This window comes from Rattus norvegicus, chromosome 1 (assembly GCF_036323735.1).
Source record: "Rattus norvegicus strain BN/NHsdMcwi chromosome 1, GRCr8, whole genome shotgun sequence".
In the NCBI taxonomy this organism is placed as follows: Eukaryota; Metazoa; Chordata; class Mammalia; order Rodentia; family Muridae; genus Rattus; species Rattus norvegicus.
The window spans coordinates 105,661,787-105,680,101 of NC_086019.1; the positions used below are offsets into that span (position 1 = coordinate 105,661,787).

The window sequence follows — 18,315 nt, forward strand, 5'->3', positions numbered from 1 at the left end:
ACCAGCGATCTGCTGTGACCAGTCAGCTTAAAAAGATCAGGAGGCAAGTCATCCTTAGAAGATAATCCTCAGGTTCCAGTCCTTTTCCTCTCCCTCTACTTATGTGGTGGGAAATCCATGCTAGATAAGCAAGCAGTTGAACCATTGAGCTGCCTGTGGACTCCCATGTGTGGTTCTATGCAGATGCTTGGCTGAGGCACTGTGCCGGGGGCTACGGAGGTAACAGGCAGTCGAGCCAAACAGTGAGGACAGGGCCATCAGCCCCTGGGAGGATGGCAGAAGAAAGAGGCCCGCAAGTTTGAATTGTGCCAGGAAGAGATTGGGAGTTCTGAGAAGACCTTAGGTAGTTTTGGGTGGGGGTGGTAGCTCTGAGGCCTGCGCCCAGGAGTGGGGCGGGGTGGGGAGGTCAAGAGAGGACCTCCGGCTGGTCTGTAGGGGGAGTCTTTGACTTGCTGCTTAGGCTTGGTGGTGGTCATGGCCGGGAGCGCAGAGACAGAAGATTAGACAGCTCTGTAGGCAAAGGCTACCCATGTACATGGCTCCCCACTGCACATCCCAATGAAAAGAGGCAGCCGTGGTTTTAAGACATTTATTGTCATGGTGGAAAGTGGACATGTAGAACCATACCCCTCTTCCCAGGGTGGGCCTGAGATTAAATACCTTTTGCAGGGAGGAGAGTCTGGGAAGGAAAGCTTATTGGCCTCCAGGCCTGTAGGTACCTCATTAGTATGGAGATCTGTCTTGAGCCTATGTGACCACAGGTCACGTCTCTACATGTAGAGGTGCTTGGAGTGTTGCCCTTATGTGATTGATGGCCACAAATCTATGGGGAACTGTGGCTAGTGTTAGGGGCCTGGTGCCTGGGAATTGGGTGGAACTCCTACGTCTTTTCAGGGTCTCTAGTCTTAGCTCAACTGGGAACCAGGCTACCCTTCACAGTCCCACAGGGGACTGCTAGAAGGAGCTGAGCCAGGCTGGCCAGAGGCTGCTGCTGAGGTGAGAAAGCCTTTGACCTTGTACCTGTGGTGCAGGGACCGTCTTGCCCACTCAGACCTTTTGTTCAGCAAGATGTGGTAGAGATGTGGCGTTTAAATTCTTATTTTTCTTTCTGGCTGCTGGTGGATGAGTAGGAATTGGTGAGAAGCCAGGTGTTGGCAGAGGTGTGATAGGAGCCTGGGGAAGTGATCTGGAGAGATGAGTGGGGGGTGCCTTAGATCTGGGGGCTGGCAGGAGAGGAGAGGGGAAGCAGACAGATTTGGTGAGTGATTGAACACAGAAAGTCAGTTAGTGAGTAGTGCCAGGCCCCAGCCTCTCGGTTCAACAACTGGGGTGTGGTGTGTGTGTCTGTCTGTCTGATAATTTCCTTATTTAAAGTGTAGTATTTGAACCAAAGGTAAGAAAAAACAGCAGTTTGAACATCTTTGGAAGGGCTTGTTATTTTTGGAGGGATCCAGGGACCAACCAGGCACATTTTCATTTATTTTTGGATAATGTTGGGGAATCCAACCTTGGGGTTCTTATCTTTTTTATTTATTTTAAAATTATTTATAAAAACATACTTTTAAAATACTTAACATTTATATATGCGTGAGTGTATCATGCCTGCATGTGTGTCTGTCTATACACCACGTTTGTGCTGGGCCCTCAGAGGCCGAAAGAGGGCATCTACCCCCTGGAACTGAAGTTGCAAACAGTTGTGAACTGCCCTGTGGGTGTCAGGAATTGAACCCAGGTTCTCTGCAAGAGCAGTTAAGTGCTCTTAACTGCTGAGCCATCTCCCTGGCCCCTATTCTATTTGTAAAATTTTATTACATTTACTCATTTATGCATGAGTCAGTCTCTCTCCCTCTACCACACCTCGTGTGTGTGTGTGTGTGTGTGTGTGTGTGTGTGTGTGTGTGTGTGTGTACGCATGTATGCACATATAAATGGTGCCCATGGAAGCCAGAAAAGGGTACCAGGTCTCCCGGAGTTAGACTTGGATGAAAGCAGAGACATGACCACTCCTACGTTTGGTTGAATGGAAGGGTTTATGTAGATACGAGGGAGAGAACAGAGGCATCTGGAAGAGTCCGGGCTGAACATAGCTGGCAGAGTAGATCAGGCCACGGTGCGGAAGAGGGAGAGAAGAAAGAATAGAGAGGGGCCAAAGAACCAAGAGAGCTGTGGGCTCTCATCTAACCAAATGGCTGGGTTATATTGGAAAGGTAAGTTGGGGGTTCAGAGGAGCCAAAGAGGTTCAGGGTAGGGAAGTGGGGAGTGCTGAGAGGGGCCAGGACTTTGGAATAGCTGGGAGAGCCTGGTAGCCAGCACCTGCCTTGATACGTTAATTGGCACCTCAGCCATTTGTCCTGAGTTTCTTTGGGACCAAGAGGAGTTTCAGGGTGTCCGTCCTCTACCCGATAGTGTGTGCTCTTAACCACCGAGCATCTCCCAGCTCTGAAACCATTCCTTTATCTCTTCCCCGATTGTCTAGCTGGGACACACATGCTTCTCCAGCATTTAGTCCAGCCCATGACTGTCAGAGGAGAAAGTTCTTCTGTATCATTCTGTCTGAAGCAGCAGGGCCTGCTGTGTGTTTCTTGGAGGGACTGTTCATCCAGAAGATGGGATCCAAGTTAATTCCATCTGTAGGGTTCTTCCGCCTTTGTGAGAGGCTCCGCCTTTGTGAGAGGCATTCCTGGTGCTCAGCTCCTAAGGGGTTCAGTTTCAACTTTGCATTTGGTCTTACCACACATGGCACCTAACCATAAACAGGGAAGACCCTTGGGTAGTTTTATGGTCTATGAATGGCACCATTTTGCAGACAGCTGACAGCTCTTTCTTTTTGAGAGTTAGCCCAAGTTACCGTAGTGATTCGATTACCTGAAACGTTTTTATTACCTGCAGATTTCCTGCAAGTGGCTTCTGCAGCATTGGGGAGGGAGTGGGGGGGCGTATGCTACCCAGGGCACCCACAGCCCTGCTCTGGGCCCGGGCGCAGACTTTTGCAGGTGCTTCTCTAAAGTGAGCCACAAAGTCTGCAGTGGGTACAAAGGGCCCTTATCTCAGCTTGCTGGGAGCCTGCCCTGCTGCGTTTGAGTCCTGCTGGAATGACCGGCTTCTCCTTACAGGTTCAGCATCTGTGGTCAGATATCCATCATCCGCTCCCCCGACACCATCAAGCAGATGAATAAATACAAGGTGGTCCTGTCCTCTCAAGACAAGGACAAGGCTTTGGTCACTGTGGAGACGGATGCTCATGGATCATTTTGCTTTAAAGCAAAACCAGGGATCTACAAAGTCCAGGTCTGTGATGTGTTTGGTTTAAAGTATCTGAAGGCTGGGAAGGTGGCTTTGGGCAATAGAATGACTGCTGATAAAGGTCTTTTGTTCCCACAGTCCATATTAAAACCCAGGTGTGCTGGCCGGAGCCTGTCATTCTGCTGAGGAGGCAGATCCCTGGGTTTACTGGCCGGCCAGGCTTCCTTACTGGAGTAAGCTCCAGGCCAGTGAGAGATTCTGTCTAGAAGACCAAGCTAGGGGTTGGGGATTTAGCTCAGTGGTAGAGCCCTTGCCTAGGAAGCGCACGGCCCTGGATTCGGTCCCCAGCTCCGAAAAAAAGAACCAAAAAAAAAAAAGAAGACCAAGCTAGATGGCTTCTGAGCAAACAACACCCAAGGTGATCTCTGGTCTCCACACACTAGCACACCCACCCCCAAACTGAAAAATCAAGGGTTTTCCAGAGTGTTAGGAGCATTAGTGGGGCACAAGAAGGAGCCTTTCATCTCCTGGCTCCTGATGTCGAGCCGTTCTCATTCCTGCCTGTGGATGCTGTGAACAGACAGAGGCCTGTTCGTCCTCACTGGGTATGTGTGCAGGGTGAGGAGTGAGCTTAGGCCCTCTTGTACCTTCCCCGGCTCTGGCTGCTCTAGAACGTCCATGAGGCTGAGAACAGAGCAAAGCTGGCTCCTCAAGCAGCTGAGAACGTCACAGTGCCAGTGTCTGAGAGCCTGTCCATAGAGAGTTTCCCCTCCCCGACTCCAGGACAGCTAACAGCCCCCCATGAGCCCACCCAATCAGGCAGAGAGCCAGGGCAGCCCCTGGACTGGAATTTCCCCATCAGGGATTCAGCCTGGGCATAGCTGGGCTAAGCGACAGTACAACCAGAGGTTTGCCCCTGTCCACTTCTGGTGCAGCAGCCCTGTCCACTTGGGAAAGACCGCATATCTGTAGCTAGCAGGGCTTGCCAGTCAAATCAGCCCTGTTCCCAGCTCCCTCCCTAGGGAGGGAGACCTAGGGGTGTTCACTAAGCCTGGGTCTTCTAGAGTGGGTCCTTCCTTCTGTAGAAACAAGCGGAGATGGGCTGTGATGACCACTGCCATTGTTAGTCACCAACACCTTTCTGAGATTCTGTCAGACGATTGGAGTTGGGCAGTTCTTTACTGGGAGTAAAACAGGGGACGTTTGTCCCCTTCCGCATCCTTCTCTGAGCTTGGGAAAAGCACACACACAGAAAAAGGAGCCAAGTGTGATGGCACACACCTGCAGTCCCAGCACTGGGGAGGCTGAAACAGGAGGAATGCGAATTTCAGGCTAGCCTGGGCTCAATAGTCTCTGTCTTAAAGTAACACACAAGACAGTAAGTACAGGCTAGGGAGATGGCTCAGCGGTTAGGAGCACTGACTGCTCTTCCAGAGGTCCTGAGTTCAATTCCCAGCAACCACATGGTGGCTCACAACCATCTGTAATGAGACCTGATGCCCTCTTCCGGTGTGTCTGAGGAGAGTGACAGTGTAAATAAATAAAATCTTTAAAAAAGAAAAGAAAAGTACATGGAAAAAGAGAATGAGCTAAATCTACAGGTGCTTCTGGGGGACATCAGACACAGCCTCTCTCTTTGAGACTTGGTTCCCACAGCCCGGGTTGACTTGGACCTTGGGTGTTCCTTGTGCCTCAGCCTCCTGAGTGTGAGATTAGAGGCTGATGCTGCTTTGCCTGGCTAGGACTGTGTTACTATAAAAATATTACTTCTTATGTTTGCTGTGACTACACATCTCGAACCTTTACCCTTCACTGTCTGCTTAGGTTGAGGCCCAGATGAAGCTTCTAGTACCTCATAGGCCATGGGAGAGCTGCTCCCCACAAGCTCGATACAGCAGTTCTCAACCTGTGGGTCGAGACCCCTTTGGGGGCTTGAATGACCCTCTCACGTGGGTCACTTAAGACCACTGGGAAACACAGATACTTACACTGACTCATAACAGCAGCAGAATTACAGTTATGGAGTAGCAGCGAGAATAATGTTGCGGCTGGGATGACCACAGCATGAGGAACTGTGTTAAAGGGCCACAGCCTTGGGAGGGCTTCGAAGCACCGCTCCAGCGTCTCGTGTGCTCACAGGTGGTGGTGCCCGAGGCTGAGACCAGAGCCGGGCTGATGCTGAAGCCACAGACGTTCCCCATCACTGTGACCAACAAGCCCGTGATGGATGTGGCCTTCGTGCAGTTTTTGGCGTCTGTTTCCGGAAAAGTCTCCTGTCTGGGTAACGTATCAACTGCAAGCGAGAGCCTCCAGTCCAGAGTGGGCAGTGGGAGGAGCTGGGAAGAGGCGTTTCTGAATGGGGTGGAGGTAAAGGGTGGTCTGTCCCATCCTGCCTTGGTACAGGGTCTTCAGGGGCTGAGCAGAGGCATAGGGTGGGAGCCTGATTCCCTGTCAGAATGTCGTTGTGTGGTGCTGACCACAGCCTTGGTGCTGGGAACTGAGTCTCTCACTGCACTGAGGAAGCGGCCTCCCGGGCTTGATGCTCAGGCTAAGCACTCAGGAGCCTGTCAGGGTTTGTGATGGCAGTCATGTGAGGTCCTCCGGTCTCTCCTTTACAGACACCTGCGGTGACCTGTTGGTGACCCTGCAGTCCCTGAGCCGCCAGGGCGAGAAGCGCAGCCTCCAGCTCTCTGGCAAGGTCAACTCCATGACTTTCACCTTTGACAAAGTTCTACCTGGGAAATACAAAAGTAAGATGGGGCTTGATACTGTCGCGAGCTATCCCGAGCCTGCTCCCCTTCGTGCTTACTGTAGGCCTTTCCTAGGGAGCTCTGTCCCGGAACCTTGACCTGCCAAGTTAGATCCCTTTGTCACAAAGGTCCCACTCTGCATCTGCTCTGGGAGGGTGCCCTGACGTAAACCGTTTTATTTCTAAATGCCAGAAAGAGCATGATAGTTCTGCTCTCAGGTCTAGCTAGAATGACGTTGGCCAGTCATTCTTTCTCCTCCCCCTATTGCTACCTCACCTGTGAAATGATCCAATAGCCTTTCTCCAGGAGGCCCTAAGAATGGAGGCACAGGGCCTGGTCGGCAGGGTGGTGCCCTACTCTGGTGCAGCTCTTGCCTTTTGGAGGAACAGCTTGCAACTGGTGGCAGGGACTAGACTCCTACCTAGTGGAAAGCAGACTCCTGTCTCTGGGGCTTGTGTTTTTCTGTCTCAGAAAGCTGGCACTCCATTCAGAGCACCGGCTGCCTGTTTATAGTTTCGTGGAGTCCTGCCATGCCCGTGTGCACATCCTGACTGTTGGTCCTTACAGTTCCCTGGCAGCGTCCAGAAGCCCAGATCTGCAAAGCTGACTGGAAGCTGGGTGCCAGGGAGGCTGCAGAGGGAGAATCTCTCGAGCCAAGGAGTTCGATGTCTGCCAAGGCAGCATTTCAAAACAGCAACAACAAAAATCAGACGAACAGTTAAAATAATTACAAAAAGTCCAGCAGCCCCAGGATATATTGTAACCTGGCATCTTCTGCCTAGACGGATTTCTCTATTGGTGGTGACAGTGGCCACTGGTGTCAGTTTTTCTTTGGCGGTGACCTGTCCTGAACACTGCTGCCTGCTTAGGTATTTTTATGGAAAGTGCATTTTCTTTTTAGACTGCCCAGGCTTTGAACTCTCAATCCTTGTACCTCGGCCTTCAGAGTGCTGGGTTAAAAGTGCACACTCCCGTGTTCAGCACGTGCACTCCTCTGCAGCTAGCTGGCAGGTCCCCATTTGCTCATGCTGCCGCGAGGCACACCTCCTTGTGTTGGCTTTGCAGTAAGCATCATGCACGAGGACTGGTGCTGGAGGAACAAGAGCCTGGAAGTGGAAGTGCTGGAGGATGACGTGTCTGCCGTGGAGTTCAGGCAAACCGGCTACATGCTGCGCTGTGCACTGTCACACGCCATCACTCTGGTATGTGCTGCTTCTGAAGCACTCAGAGAGAGTGCCCAGTGGGGCCTGCCTGACAGCTCAGCTCAGGAGGGAGCTTGCTACCAAGCTTGCTGACCCACACAATGAAAGAAAAGACCAAGTCCTGCAAGTTACCCTCTGACCTACACATATATGCAGTACACACACACACGCACGCACACGCATGCAAATAAATGGCTTATAGCATTTGCCAGAGCCTGGCACAGCAAGAGTTTGTAATGACAGTTAAGCCAAGTTCCCTTTTCTACCCTGAGTTCCCACCTGCCAGGGAAGGCATCCTCATGCTTGCAGTGTAACAGGCCCTCCTCAGCCGGTGGGTGACTGGGCAGCTCTGGCGCGGCGCGGTGCGGTGCGGTGCGGTGTGGTGCGGTGCGGTGCGGTGCGGTGCGGTGCGGTGCGGTGCTGCTGGAGCAAGCTCCTCTGTGTTTTCCTGCAGGGTAGGGATCACAGCGCCTGCTTCTTGGGCTGTGGGGAGGCCCAGCAGGCTGTGCTGTATTTAACGTTTCCTTGCTGTGCCCCAGATGCTGTTTCTTGGTGCAGCTGAGTTCCCCAGGCTGCTTCTTGTGGGCAGAGCTCACTCTCGCACTTATCTTCTTCTTTTTTTTTTTTTCCTTTTCTTTTTTTCTGAGCTGGGGACCGAACTCAGGGCCTTGCGCTTGCTAGGCAAGTGCTCTACCACTGAGCTAAATCCCCAACCCCCGCACTTATCTTCTTGTTTTACTCTTATTTTCTTTTTGCAGTTCTGGGGACTAAACCCAGGGTTTCAGACATACTGGGCAGACACTTACTGCTAAGTTGTATTCTTGGTCCTTAAACCATTTTTAAAGTTACTATTTTATCTGTTTTATTTTTTTGTTTGTTTGTTGTTTTCAAGATTAGCTTTCTGTATTATGTAGCCCTGATTGTCCTGGAACTCACCATGTAGACCATCAAGCTGGCCTCAGACTTACAGATCCAAATGCCTAGCTCTCTCTTTTTTTTTTTTTTCCCCAGAACCGAGGACCGAACCCAGGGCCCTGCGCTTGCTTGGCAAGTGCTCTACCACTGAGCTAAATCCCCAACCCCATGCCTGGCCCTCTTAAAGATGACAGTACCACGGCCAGACCAGCCAGATTATTGCCATTTTCTTTTGTGTATATGGGTGTTCTGCCTATGTGTGTCTCTATTGCCTGTGTGCTGTGTTCCTGGAAGCCAGAAGTGGGCCTGGATCCCCCTAGGGCTGGAGTTACAAATGGCTGTGAGTCTCCATGTAGGGATCAGAACCAGGCTCTCCGGACGAGCAGCCAGGGTTCCTAACTGCTCAGCCATCTCTCCAGCCCCCCACCTTTTTACTTTCTATTTTTGAGACTGAGTTTTGCTGAGTTGCCCAGGTTGACCTTGCACTTTCTGTTGCCCTGTTTCCTTCCCACGTCAGTGGAATGTAGGCCAGTGCCTGTCTGCTTGTTCACGGTCACAAGGGCTTCAGGGATAGGATTATCGCTGTAGTTTCCTTAGGGGCAGTAGCAAATGTCACTGTTGGATCCCAGCAGGGGGCTGGGCAAATGGCAGCAAGGTGGCTGCTTGTGACACTGTTGGACCTGAGCTGGTGTCTCCAAGGCCAGGCACCTGCCTCAGCTGCTACGAACCCTAAGGTCCCATGTTATCCCAGGGGCGGGTTGCTGTACCATCAAGAATAAGCTTACAGCATTCCTCTCCCTAAGCCCTGTAGTACATTTCTGCTGTCTCTAGGTTAAAATCTGAATTGTGTAAGGGAAGTGGACAAGGACGCAGTTCGCCAAGTCCTGCCTTACCTCCTTGTCTACTGGTCCCCTGGCCCCAGCATCTAGCTGAACAGGCCGTCTCCGAGGTTGCTGGCCTTTCACAGGTGTCTCCCTCTGCCCGAGAGCTGAGCTTTCCGAAGACATGTATGTTGTTATTTTTCTCTCACCATGGAGGCCTCAGCTACCATTCCTTCCCAAGATGGTGGCTCCGAGGCCAGGCCCAGAGCTTGGGAACTCTTCTCCGTGCCGGGAAGCCACTCTGCCCCTTGCCTTTGTGTCTCTGCTTTATCTCCTGTCTGAAACCACTGATTTCCCAAACTGAAAGGTCCCCTCCCCAAGGGCCCTGACCTGCATCTGTCCCCTAACAGCCACTTTATAAACAGGAGCTGACTGAATGCAAATCGCCCATTTCAATCATAAGCTTTTGAAGGTTTGCAGTTTTCTTGCCGCACTGAATAGTGTAAATGACTAATGGGCCAACATAATGGCTGGTTCAGAAGCAGTATTTTTTTTTTTTTTAAATGTAGGAGTTGCTGTGTCTGTATGTACACCTGAATGCCAGAAGAGAGCATCAGTTCTCTTTACAGATGGCTGTGAGCCACCATGTGAAAATTGAACTCAGGACCTCTAAAAGAGCAGCCAGTGCTCTCAACCGCTGAGCCATCTCTCCAGCCCCACAGAAATATTCTTAATCATCGTAGTGTCTTTCTCCATAAATCACCATGTTGCCTTTGACCCCACAGGAGTTTCATCAGGATGGAAATGGCCCTGAAAACGTGGGGATTTACAATCTCTCCAGGGGAGTCAACCGCTTCTGCCTGTCCAAGCCCGGTGAGCCTGGGAGGGCGTGTGGTCCCAGCATGGGCCTGAGGGTCAGAGACCCTGTGTCCTTTCACCTTCAGAGATGTTAATGAGGTTGCTGGCCATTGGCCTGCCCTTCAGCTGTGTTCTGCCTTGCCTCTAGTCCTCCACAGCCTCTCTGTAGCTCTATGGAGGTATAGTTTACACAGGGTGAAGCCCACCTGCTTGGGGGCTCAGTGGTGGAGCGCTAACCTAGTGTGCTCTTAGAGCCTGGGTTTATCCCCAGTCCCACACAGACAACAACGCTCATCCGCTTAAGGTACATGATTGCTAGCAAGCGTCCCAGGTCGTTCCGTCATTGGCACAGACCCAGCCCTGGTCGCACCTTAGTTAACTTTTAGTACCTCGACCTGATCCCAGCCTCTGGCTTCTTACACTCAGCATAGCTTTGGAATTGAGCCACGCCATGTGTAACAGTGCTCTGTTCTTTTCCGTTGCTCAGTCATAGCCCACTGTGCGCGTGCAGCACATTCTCTGTGTGTAGCTGTTTTGCACGCTAGCTGCGTCTGAGCAGGTGCAGACACATGTCGGGAGTCGCTGAGTTACTGATGGTGGTAGAGCGCTCTGAAGTGGGTGTGAAGGGAGGGGTCTTTGGCGCAGGAGAGCAGCCGGCCTGGTGTTTCCAGTCCCGTTACCTCAGGTCTGTGATAAGCTTCAGCTCTCAGATGAGGCCTGCTGCCTCTGGAGCACACGTGCCGGAAGCGCCTTCCAGTCTCAGTTACGTTTGGTTTCCCTCTGTAGGCGTGTACAAAGTTACTCCTCGCTCCTGCCACCGGTTTGAGCAAGCCTTTTACACCTATGACACGTAAGCTTGGGGACAGAGCGGTGGGTGTGGGAGTGTAGTTTCCTCTTTTGTCTCCTCATTTGTTTCTGAGCCCTCGGGCACATTTCTGGTGGGTTTCGCTAGTTTGTTTTCATTCGGAAGAGGTAAGATTAGATATTTGAGTGAAGTTCTCAATATAGGTTTTATGATATCTTAAGATGTTATCTAAGAAATGGAGGCAGACTTTCCTTCCTAAGGATTCTGTAACTCACGGGCTGGCAAGAGGGCTCATTGAGTAAAGGTGTTTGCTGAGCCAGCCTGGAGGCCAGAGTTCAAAACCTGGAACCCATGTCAAGGTGAAAGGGGACTCCCAAAGCTATCCTCTGACCCCACGTGTGTTCTGTTGTATGGGTTCCACCCTCTCGATAAGAATCACAACAATAATGATAATAGAGTTCTGGAAACTCAAATGGGAAGGCCATGCTGTAAGAACACGGTCTTTGAACTAATTCTGCTCTTAAAATATCGCACCCTTATTCTCAGTAGCTCCCACGTACTTCTAAAAAGGTAAACATGGTATTCTGAGCCAGTTCCTTCCCAATAGTGAGGGCTGGGAGGTTTGGCATCTTTGGTGGATGTCTTATTTAGGTTTCTATTGCTGTGGTAAACACCATGACCAAATCCAGCTTTGGGAAGAAAAGGTTTATTTGGCTTATATGTTCCAATCCCAGTCCATCATGAAGGGAAGGAAGTCAGGGCAGGAACGGAAGGAAGAGCCAAGGCGGAGGCCGTGGAGGGTGCTGCGGACTGGCTTGCTCAGCCTGCTTCCTTACACACGCCAGACCACCTGCCCAGGTGTGGCTGTGCCCTCAGTGAGGTGGGCCCTCCCCCGTCAATCATCAATCAAGAAAATGAACCACAGGCTTGCCCCAGGACAGTCCGGTGGGAGCATTTTCTCAACACAAGTCCTCTCTTGCCAAGCGGCGTCATCTTGTGCCAAGAGACAAAAATCTAATTATGACATTGTACTGCGAGGCTCCCTGAGTCTACTCACCCCAGCCTGCAGGCTGCTTTCTCAGTGTGTCAGGGAGGGCCCAAGGCAGTACCGGGACCCCTAGGAGTCTGTTTAGGGGCTGCTGCTAGTGGCTTCTCTGTCTGATTTGTAGGTCTTCACCCAGTATCCTGACGCTGACAGCCATTCGTCACCATGTTCTCGGAACTATCATCACTGACAAAATGATGGATGTCACAGTGACTATCAAGTAAGACGTCCTGTGTGGGCGGGGAGTGGGGCTGCTGCACGTGTTTGCACCAGTGGCCTCCCTCTCTTACACTCCGGTGACACAGTGATAGAAGCACAGCCCCTGGTTGCATCTGCTGAGGAGGGACTTCCTGACAGCTGGGGTCCACGTCTTAGATGCTTGAATTCTTTATGTTTTTTTGGCTGAGGGAGAAGAATCTCCCAGGGTTGCTCACTGTAGCTCAGGTGTTTAGTGACTTCAGGCATCGCTTCTTTTCCTTCAGCTCTTTCCTCGAGGTCTGGAGGAGTAGAGATGGCTCCTGTCTAGGTTGGAGAAGGCACTTGGGAGGCAGGCCTTGCTGAGGGACGGTCCATGCTGCTGAGGTGTCTCTGATACCCCAGTTTTCTCAGGAAGTGGCAGATTTTGGGACAGCATGGCTGTCTCATTCTGAGGAGCTCGCCCCCCTCCTCTGGTTTTGTCTCCAGCCAGATTCCTGCCCACCTGTCATGGATGCTGAGAACACCACTGAGACACACATACGTGTGCACATACATACCCACAGATATGTACATACAGACACACAGATAAACACTATACACAAACACATACATGTATACACCTTCCACACACACACCCAAACACACAAACACAGAGTAGTGTTTATTTCTTGGTCCTAGAGGTTGAACCCAGAACCCAGGGCCTTGCACACGATAGGCAAAACCAAACCACACCCACAAGTCCTTAACTTTCATTTTCGGTCCAGTTGTCCAAGCTGGACTTGAACTTGCTATGTGATCGATCCTTCTCTCCCAGTGTCATTTTAGCTGAGGTGCCCAGCCTGTGACACTGCGCCCAGAAAATACCATTGAGAATTGCCAGCGTTACTGCTCTGGGTTTCATAGGCTGTAAATGCCCCTGTGGTACTGACAGTCTCACACAGAAGCAAACACATGACCACAAGCGTTTGACTGAACGTGCTTGGGTCTGATCTTTGAGCCTGTGGCAGAAGCCTGGCACCATTTTGACTACAGGGCTGGATGGATGGGAATAGGGTTGTGTGTGAGGAGGGTCCAGGGTTGAGTCTCAGGGGTGCAGGCCCTGTGGGTACCCTGGCTTCATCTTGCTTGCTAAGCGTTCATCATTGGCCACAGTGACTCCAGGGCACTGGCGTGCATCTTCATAATTTACTTGTATAGCTTTGGGAGTGCGGTGGTGGTGTCTTTCTGTCACAGGCTTGTGCTGATGGACCGTATGAACTGTGTTTCTGGCTGCACCAGTGGGCACCATGACACTCTACTCACTGTGCCCCCTTGCACCCTTCTGGGGACCCTGACCCTGCTAGGCTGTATCTCAGCTGCTGGCTCTTGTATCAGTAGACCTGCTCTGTAGTCTCCCTTTGTTCAGAAATAGCAGCTGCCATCCTTTTCCTGCTCCTTGGTCATTGTCCTCTGCTCCGCCTGGTCCAGCCAACCCCACAAGGCTTTGCCCTTACAGTAAAAATACATTCAAATCTCTTCCCGGCCCAGTACCTGTCTGTCCACACTGTTCCCACTCTCTGCAGTTTGGGCCTTTGCAGCAGCCTCCTGTCCCTCCTCCCTGTCTTGGCTGTCCCTCATGACTCAGTGCTCTCCACAGTGTCCAGAGTGATCTGCTACTGTGGAGGTCAGTCCTGCTTCCACTGAAAGCCCCAGCAAGCTTTCCACCCCAGGCTCCCCTACAGCCCACACGGGACTTTGAAGGGCGTGTGACCCCTGCTCCCTGTCTGGCTCCTTCTGACCTGTCTGCCCTTCCATGAGTCCTCTGCTCCTGGTTTTCTGATCTTACCATCTCTTGAACACCCATTGAATTTTTACCCTAGAGGGCATCACCCAACCATGATCCACTTTCCCGAGGCCTCTCTCCACCCTGACCCTAGGCCAGGTACTCTCCACTCTCTGCCAGTGTCACCGTCCCAGTGGGCACCATGACACTCTACTCACTGTGCCCACAGCTGCTGCTTTTCTCCTTGCATGGTGTCTGCTGGGCCTTTTCTCTCATCATCCTCACTTCCCTCCCTCTATCCTTCTCTCCCTCCCTCCCTTCCTCCCTTCTTCCTCTTTTTTTGAGACAGGGTTTCTCTGCATAGCTCTGGCTGTCCTTGAACTTGCTCTGTAGACCAGGCTGTTCTCCAACTCAGAGATTACCCTGCCTCTGCCTCCTGAGGCGTGCTCTACCGTTACCAGGCTCCCGATCCTTCAGATTTGTAAAAGGTGGTGAGAAAGGGTAGAGGACTGAATCATCTGATGTTCCATTTTTATTTATTTTATAATTTGTATGTGCACACAGGTATGTGCAGGTGTGTAAGTGTGTAGAGGTCAGCAGCAGTCTTAGGTGTTGTTCCTCGGGAGCCATATACTTTCTCTGAGACAGGGCTTCTCACTGGTCTGGAGCTTGCTGCTCAGGGCAGGCCGTCTGGTGGGGAACCCCAGGGGTCCCTCCTGTCTCTGCCTCCCCAGCACTGGGTTATAAGCATGTTGCCACCATAACTGGCTTTTATGAAAATGTGGGTTTGGGAGACTCAAATCCTCATCTTTACATGTTAAGCAGATACATTCCCAGCCCCAGTTTTTTTATTTTGCTAAAATAATGTAATTATTATTATTTTTTAATTTTAGTTTATGTGAGTCTGTACTATGTGTATGCAGAGGCCAGAAGAAGTCCTGGAATCAAACCTAGGTTCTCTGGGAGAGCAGCCAAACCATTGAGCCATCTGTCCAACCCCCTACTTAGTGTTTTTAGAACAAAAGATTATGCCCCTGGGCTGTCTTTGTAAGGTGTCTGGCTTTTGCTTGTGAGTCCCCAGATGTGGAAATGTCCGGTTCCCATCTAATGCAGGATGAGCACCGTGCCCCAGAGCCTACCTGTGTCTCCTCCAGGTCTTCCATCGACAGTGAGCCAGCCTTGGTCTTGGGACCTCTGAAGTCTGCACAGGAGCTGCGGAGGGAACAGCAGCTGGCAGAGATCGAGACCCGCAGGCAGGAGAGGGAGAAGAATGGCAAAGAAGAGGGAGAAGAAGGCAGGGCCCGACCTCCTGGGCAAGAGATGGTGGACGAGTTACAGGGCCCCTTCTCCTACGACTTCTCCTACTGGGCCCGGTAAGCGCTTGTACTCTTCACTGCATTCTGGCTTCCCGGGACATGAGCCAACCCGCCACGCTGAAACGTTCTCACTCCTTCAGGTGTGGAGAGAAAATCACTGTTACACCCTCGTCCAAAGAGCTCCTCTTTTACCCCCCATCCATGGAAGCCACTGTCAGTGGAGGTACGTGTCCACTCCATGGGTGAGTATCGTGCCTCCGTTTCTCTCTTTGTGTGGTTTTGTGTTATATTTGTGCAGCTGTGTCTGTAAGCCATCAAAGGCCTCTTTAGTGCTTGGTGTCACTAGAACATGGATGCATGTATGGATGGGTGGACGGATGCGTGGATGGATGGGTGGACAGATGGATGCATGGACAAGCACATGGATGGATGGATGAGTGCATGCATAGGTGGATGGGTGGGTAGATGAATGGTCTAAGTAGAGACAGTTTTTGTGACTACAGGTGTAGTGGTATGTACTGAGTATTTTGGAATTTTGGTTTCTTTAAAAAACAGAAATATTATAAGACTGTTTTTGTTTTAATCTCAGGTGTGGGATGTGGGCTGTTTTAGCTTGTTCACAGCAGCTGACTATGATTTGCCTTGTGCTCTATCAGGGGCGTGCTTTTGCCAGCTGCAGATAATTTCTGTGATTGCATGACATTTGGAATTCTGGGGACTTTTCTGAGGGTCTATAAATGCCGTGGCCCTGAGAAGTGAGTTGTTGGTTGCTGTTGGTCACGGTTGGTTAAGTAGTTATGTACAAAGCAGAAATAGGGAGACATTAGATATCCTGAAGGTGAGGGTCATACTTACCTCAAGGAACTCAGTGCCCCTAATCAGCAGGACATAGTCTAAGGATATCGTCCCCTTTCTGACCCTTGGCTTTATTCAGGGATCACTTTCCTTCCCTCTCTTTTTCTCTCTTATCTCGTGTGAGGGGTAGAAAGAGTGGAAGAAGGAAGAACCCACAAAGTAGCCAGAGACAGCCACAGTGGTGTTTTCTGGAGGACCAGTCTTCCTTTGATGTTATTGGCCCACAAAGCAGAGGAATTGCCCTATCATCAGTTGCCAAACTTGCTTGAGCTCATTGCTTCTGATGGTTTAGGTCTCCCTTTCCCAGGTGTGGAGGGAAGGTCTTTTCCAGGAACAGGCTACCACAGAGATTTGCCTGGAGAACATTTGTACGGTGTGTTTAGAGTTGAGTCTGTTGGAAGAGTGAGTTTCTGCTGTCTTCCCCTCCCCTCAGTCTTCCCACTGGGTCTGAGGTAACAGCACCCCCTGAGAAGAAGATTTCAGGAGGCTTGCTCTTATTCTTGAGACAGGGTCTCTCACTGAACTTGGAGGTAGACTGGCAGCCAGCAAGCCACAGCCATGCTCTTGCCTTCACCCCTGTGCCAAGGCTGCAGGCACATGGCTAAATTTGGCTTTTTATGTGTGTGCTGGGCTTCAAACTCAGGTCTCATGCTTGCGGAACAGAAGCGTCTCTCCAGCCTGCGCTCCTCCTCAGTAATCTCAGGTCTGGGCTCTCTTTCATCAGAAAACTCTAGCTGGGTGCCACCCTTCCCCATTGTCTTCCCCTTTAGAAAGCTGCCCAGGGAAGTTGATTGAGATCCATGGGAAGGCGGGCTTGTTCCTGGAAGGTCAGATCCACCCGGAGCTGGAGGGAGTGGAGATTGTCATCAGCGAGAAGGGAGCAAGTTCACCCTTGATCACTGTCTTCACTGATGACAAAGGTGCCTACAGGTATGTCCCCAAAGAGAAACCACTTGGCTGGCTTCAGGGAACCCCTTGAGGCAGGTTGGGCTTCTTCCTGGGGGAGGGCTAAGCTTCCTCTGAGACAGCCATTTGTAGTGTCTGGCTCTCTTTCCTGCAGTGTCGGCCCCCTACACAGTGACCTGGAGTACACTGTGACCTCGCAGAAGGAAGGCTTTGTGCTGACTGCCGTGGAAGGAACTGTGGGAGACTTCAAGGCTTATGCCTTGGCCGGTGTGAGCTTCGAGGTAATGCATTTCAAAGGCACTTCACTGAGGGTAAAGCACACGATGCTAAACCACACAGGAAGTGGAGAGCCAGTTCCACACATGGGCGAACACCATGCAGAGCACAGTCCTTCAGGCTGGTGCTTCCTTCCTCTTTCTGTCAGTGGCTTTCCGTCTTCCAGAGCGCCTATATAAGTGAAATTGTGCACCATGTGCTGGCCTGACTTCCTTTATTTGGATATACTGTGGAGAGACATCGACCTTCCTGTGGTTGTGCATGGAAGCAGGGTGTCTATCCTAGACTGGCCTCCGATCCTCTAACTCCCTTTGTCGTATAGAATGTACCCTTGAACTCCTAGTCCTCCTTTCTCCCTCTGTCAAATTCCGGGATGACAGGCTCAGTATATGCAGATGTCCAACCCTCGGTATACATAGTACTGGGGATGGAGCCCACGGCTTCGTGCGTGCTGGGCAGGCACTTAGGCAGCCAAGCTCCCTCCCTAGGTCCTAGGCTATCTTCTCACTTGCTCCGTGTTCCCATGGTGGTGCCTGGTGTCTCTCTTGTCCCCAGTCTTCTGTGCGGTGTGTGGTACAGCAGGGCTGGGCCGGAGTCGAGTGTGACTCTGTAGAGCACATCACTGCAGAGAGAGGCGTCAGGCCAGTGTGTGTTAGACCAGCGTGAGGAGACGCGGAAGAACTGCGCACCACAGATGATAGCTGTGGTTTATAAGACACCCCTAGATGACGGAACATAGCAGCCCCCTAGGACAGAAAGAACGAACGGCACAGATGGACGACCGTTTGTGGAAGCCATTCAGTGACTAGGAAGGTGGAGGACACACTCTGATTCTGCAGCAGCTCCTAAAGACGCGCCAGGGAGATCACCACGTAAACGCTGTTTGGGAACTGGACTTGTAGTGAGTCCAGGTTCTTCATTTGCCAGGTGAACGTATTTGGCCATGCAAAGATAGTTTCTGGTAATGCTGTGACAAAATGCCCAGTACAAGCAATTAAGACAGGACTGCTTTAGGTTCATTGAGGACCCAAGTCCATGTTGGTGGGGAGGCATGGTAGCCGCTGGAGCTGGGGGCCTGGTGCTCAATCTGCTTAGACCTGGAGGCCGAGGAAAGCAAGTCCCGTCCTCATCAGGACCCATTCCCAAAGTTTGCCCATCCTCCTAAAATATCACCTGCCTGCTGGGGACTGAGTGTTCAGGCCTGTGAGCCCAAAGGCACATTCACAGTCAGACTGTGACAGACTGACTGTAAATGATACAGCAGGTCCTAGTTTGCTCGAGGAACGATGCCCAATTGGGGGGACATTCTGCTTGTCTCCCTATTGCACTGCAGCAGTGTGCAGCTGGCCTGCCTGCTGTGGAT

General features: G+C 51.4%; 1 protein-coding gene across 2 annotated transcripts in view; it reads left to right on the forward strand.

The window, feature by feature from the left end:
* Nomo1 (Nodal modulator 1) overlaps positions 1-18,315 on the forward strand; it is a 50,842-nt gene that overhangs the window by 19,920 nt on the left and 12,607 nt on the right. For both annotated transcript variants that reach the window (XM_006229108.5, NM_001108484.1), the window contains exons 12-22: positions 3,114-3,288; positions 5,383-5,524; positions 5,862-5,993; positions 7,059-7,195; positions 9,717-9,804; positions 10,576-10,639; positions 11,764-11,859; positions 14,754-14,972; positions 15,056-15,138; positions 16,541-16,700; positions 16,831-16,957. In XM_006229108.5, coding sequence (XP_006229170.1) covers positions 3,114-3,288; positions 5,383-5,524; positions 5,862-5,993; positions 7,059-7,195; positions 9,717-9,804; positions 10,576-10,639; positions 11,764-11,859; positions 14,754-14,972; positions 15,056-15,138; positions 16,541-16,700; positions 16,831-16,957 — 1,423 coding nt within the window. The remainder of the gene's footprint in view (positions 1-3,113; positions 3,289-5,382; positions 5,525-5,861; positions 5,994-7,058; positions 7,196-9,716; positions 9,805-10,575; positions 10,640-11,763; positions 11,860-14,753; positions 14,973-15,055; positions 15,139-16,540; positions 16,701-16,830; positions 16,958-18,315) is intronic.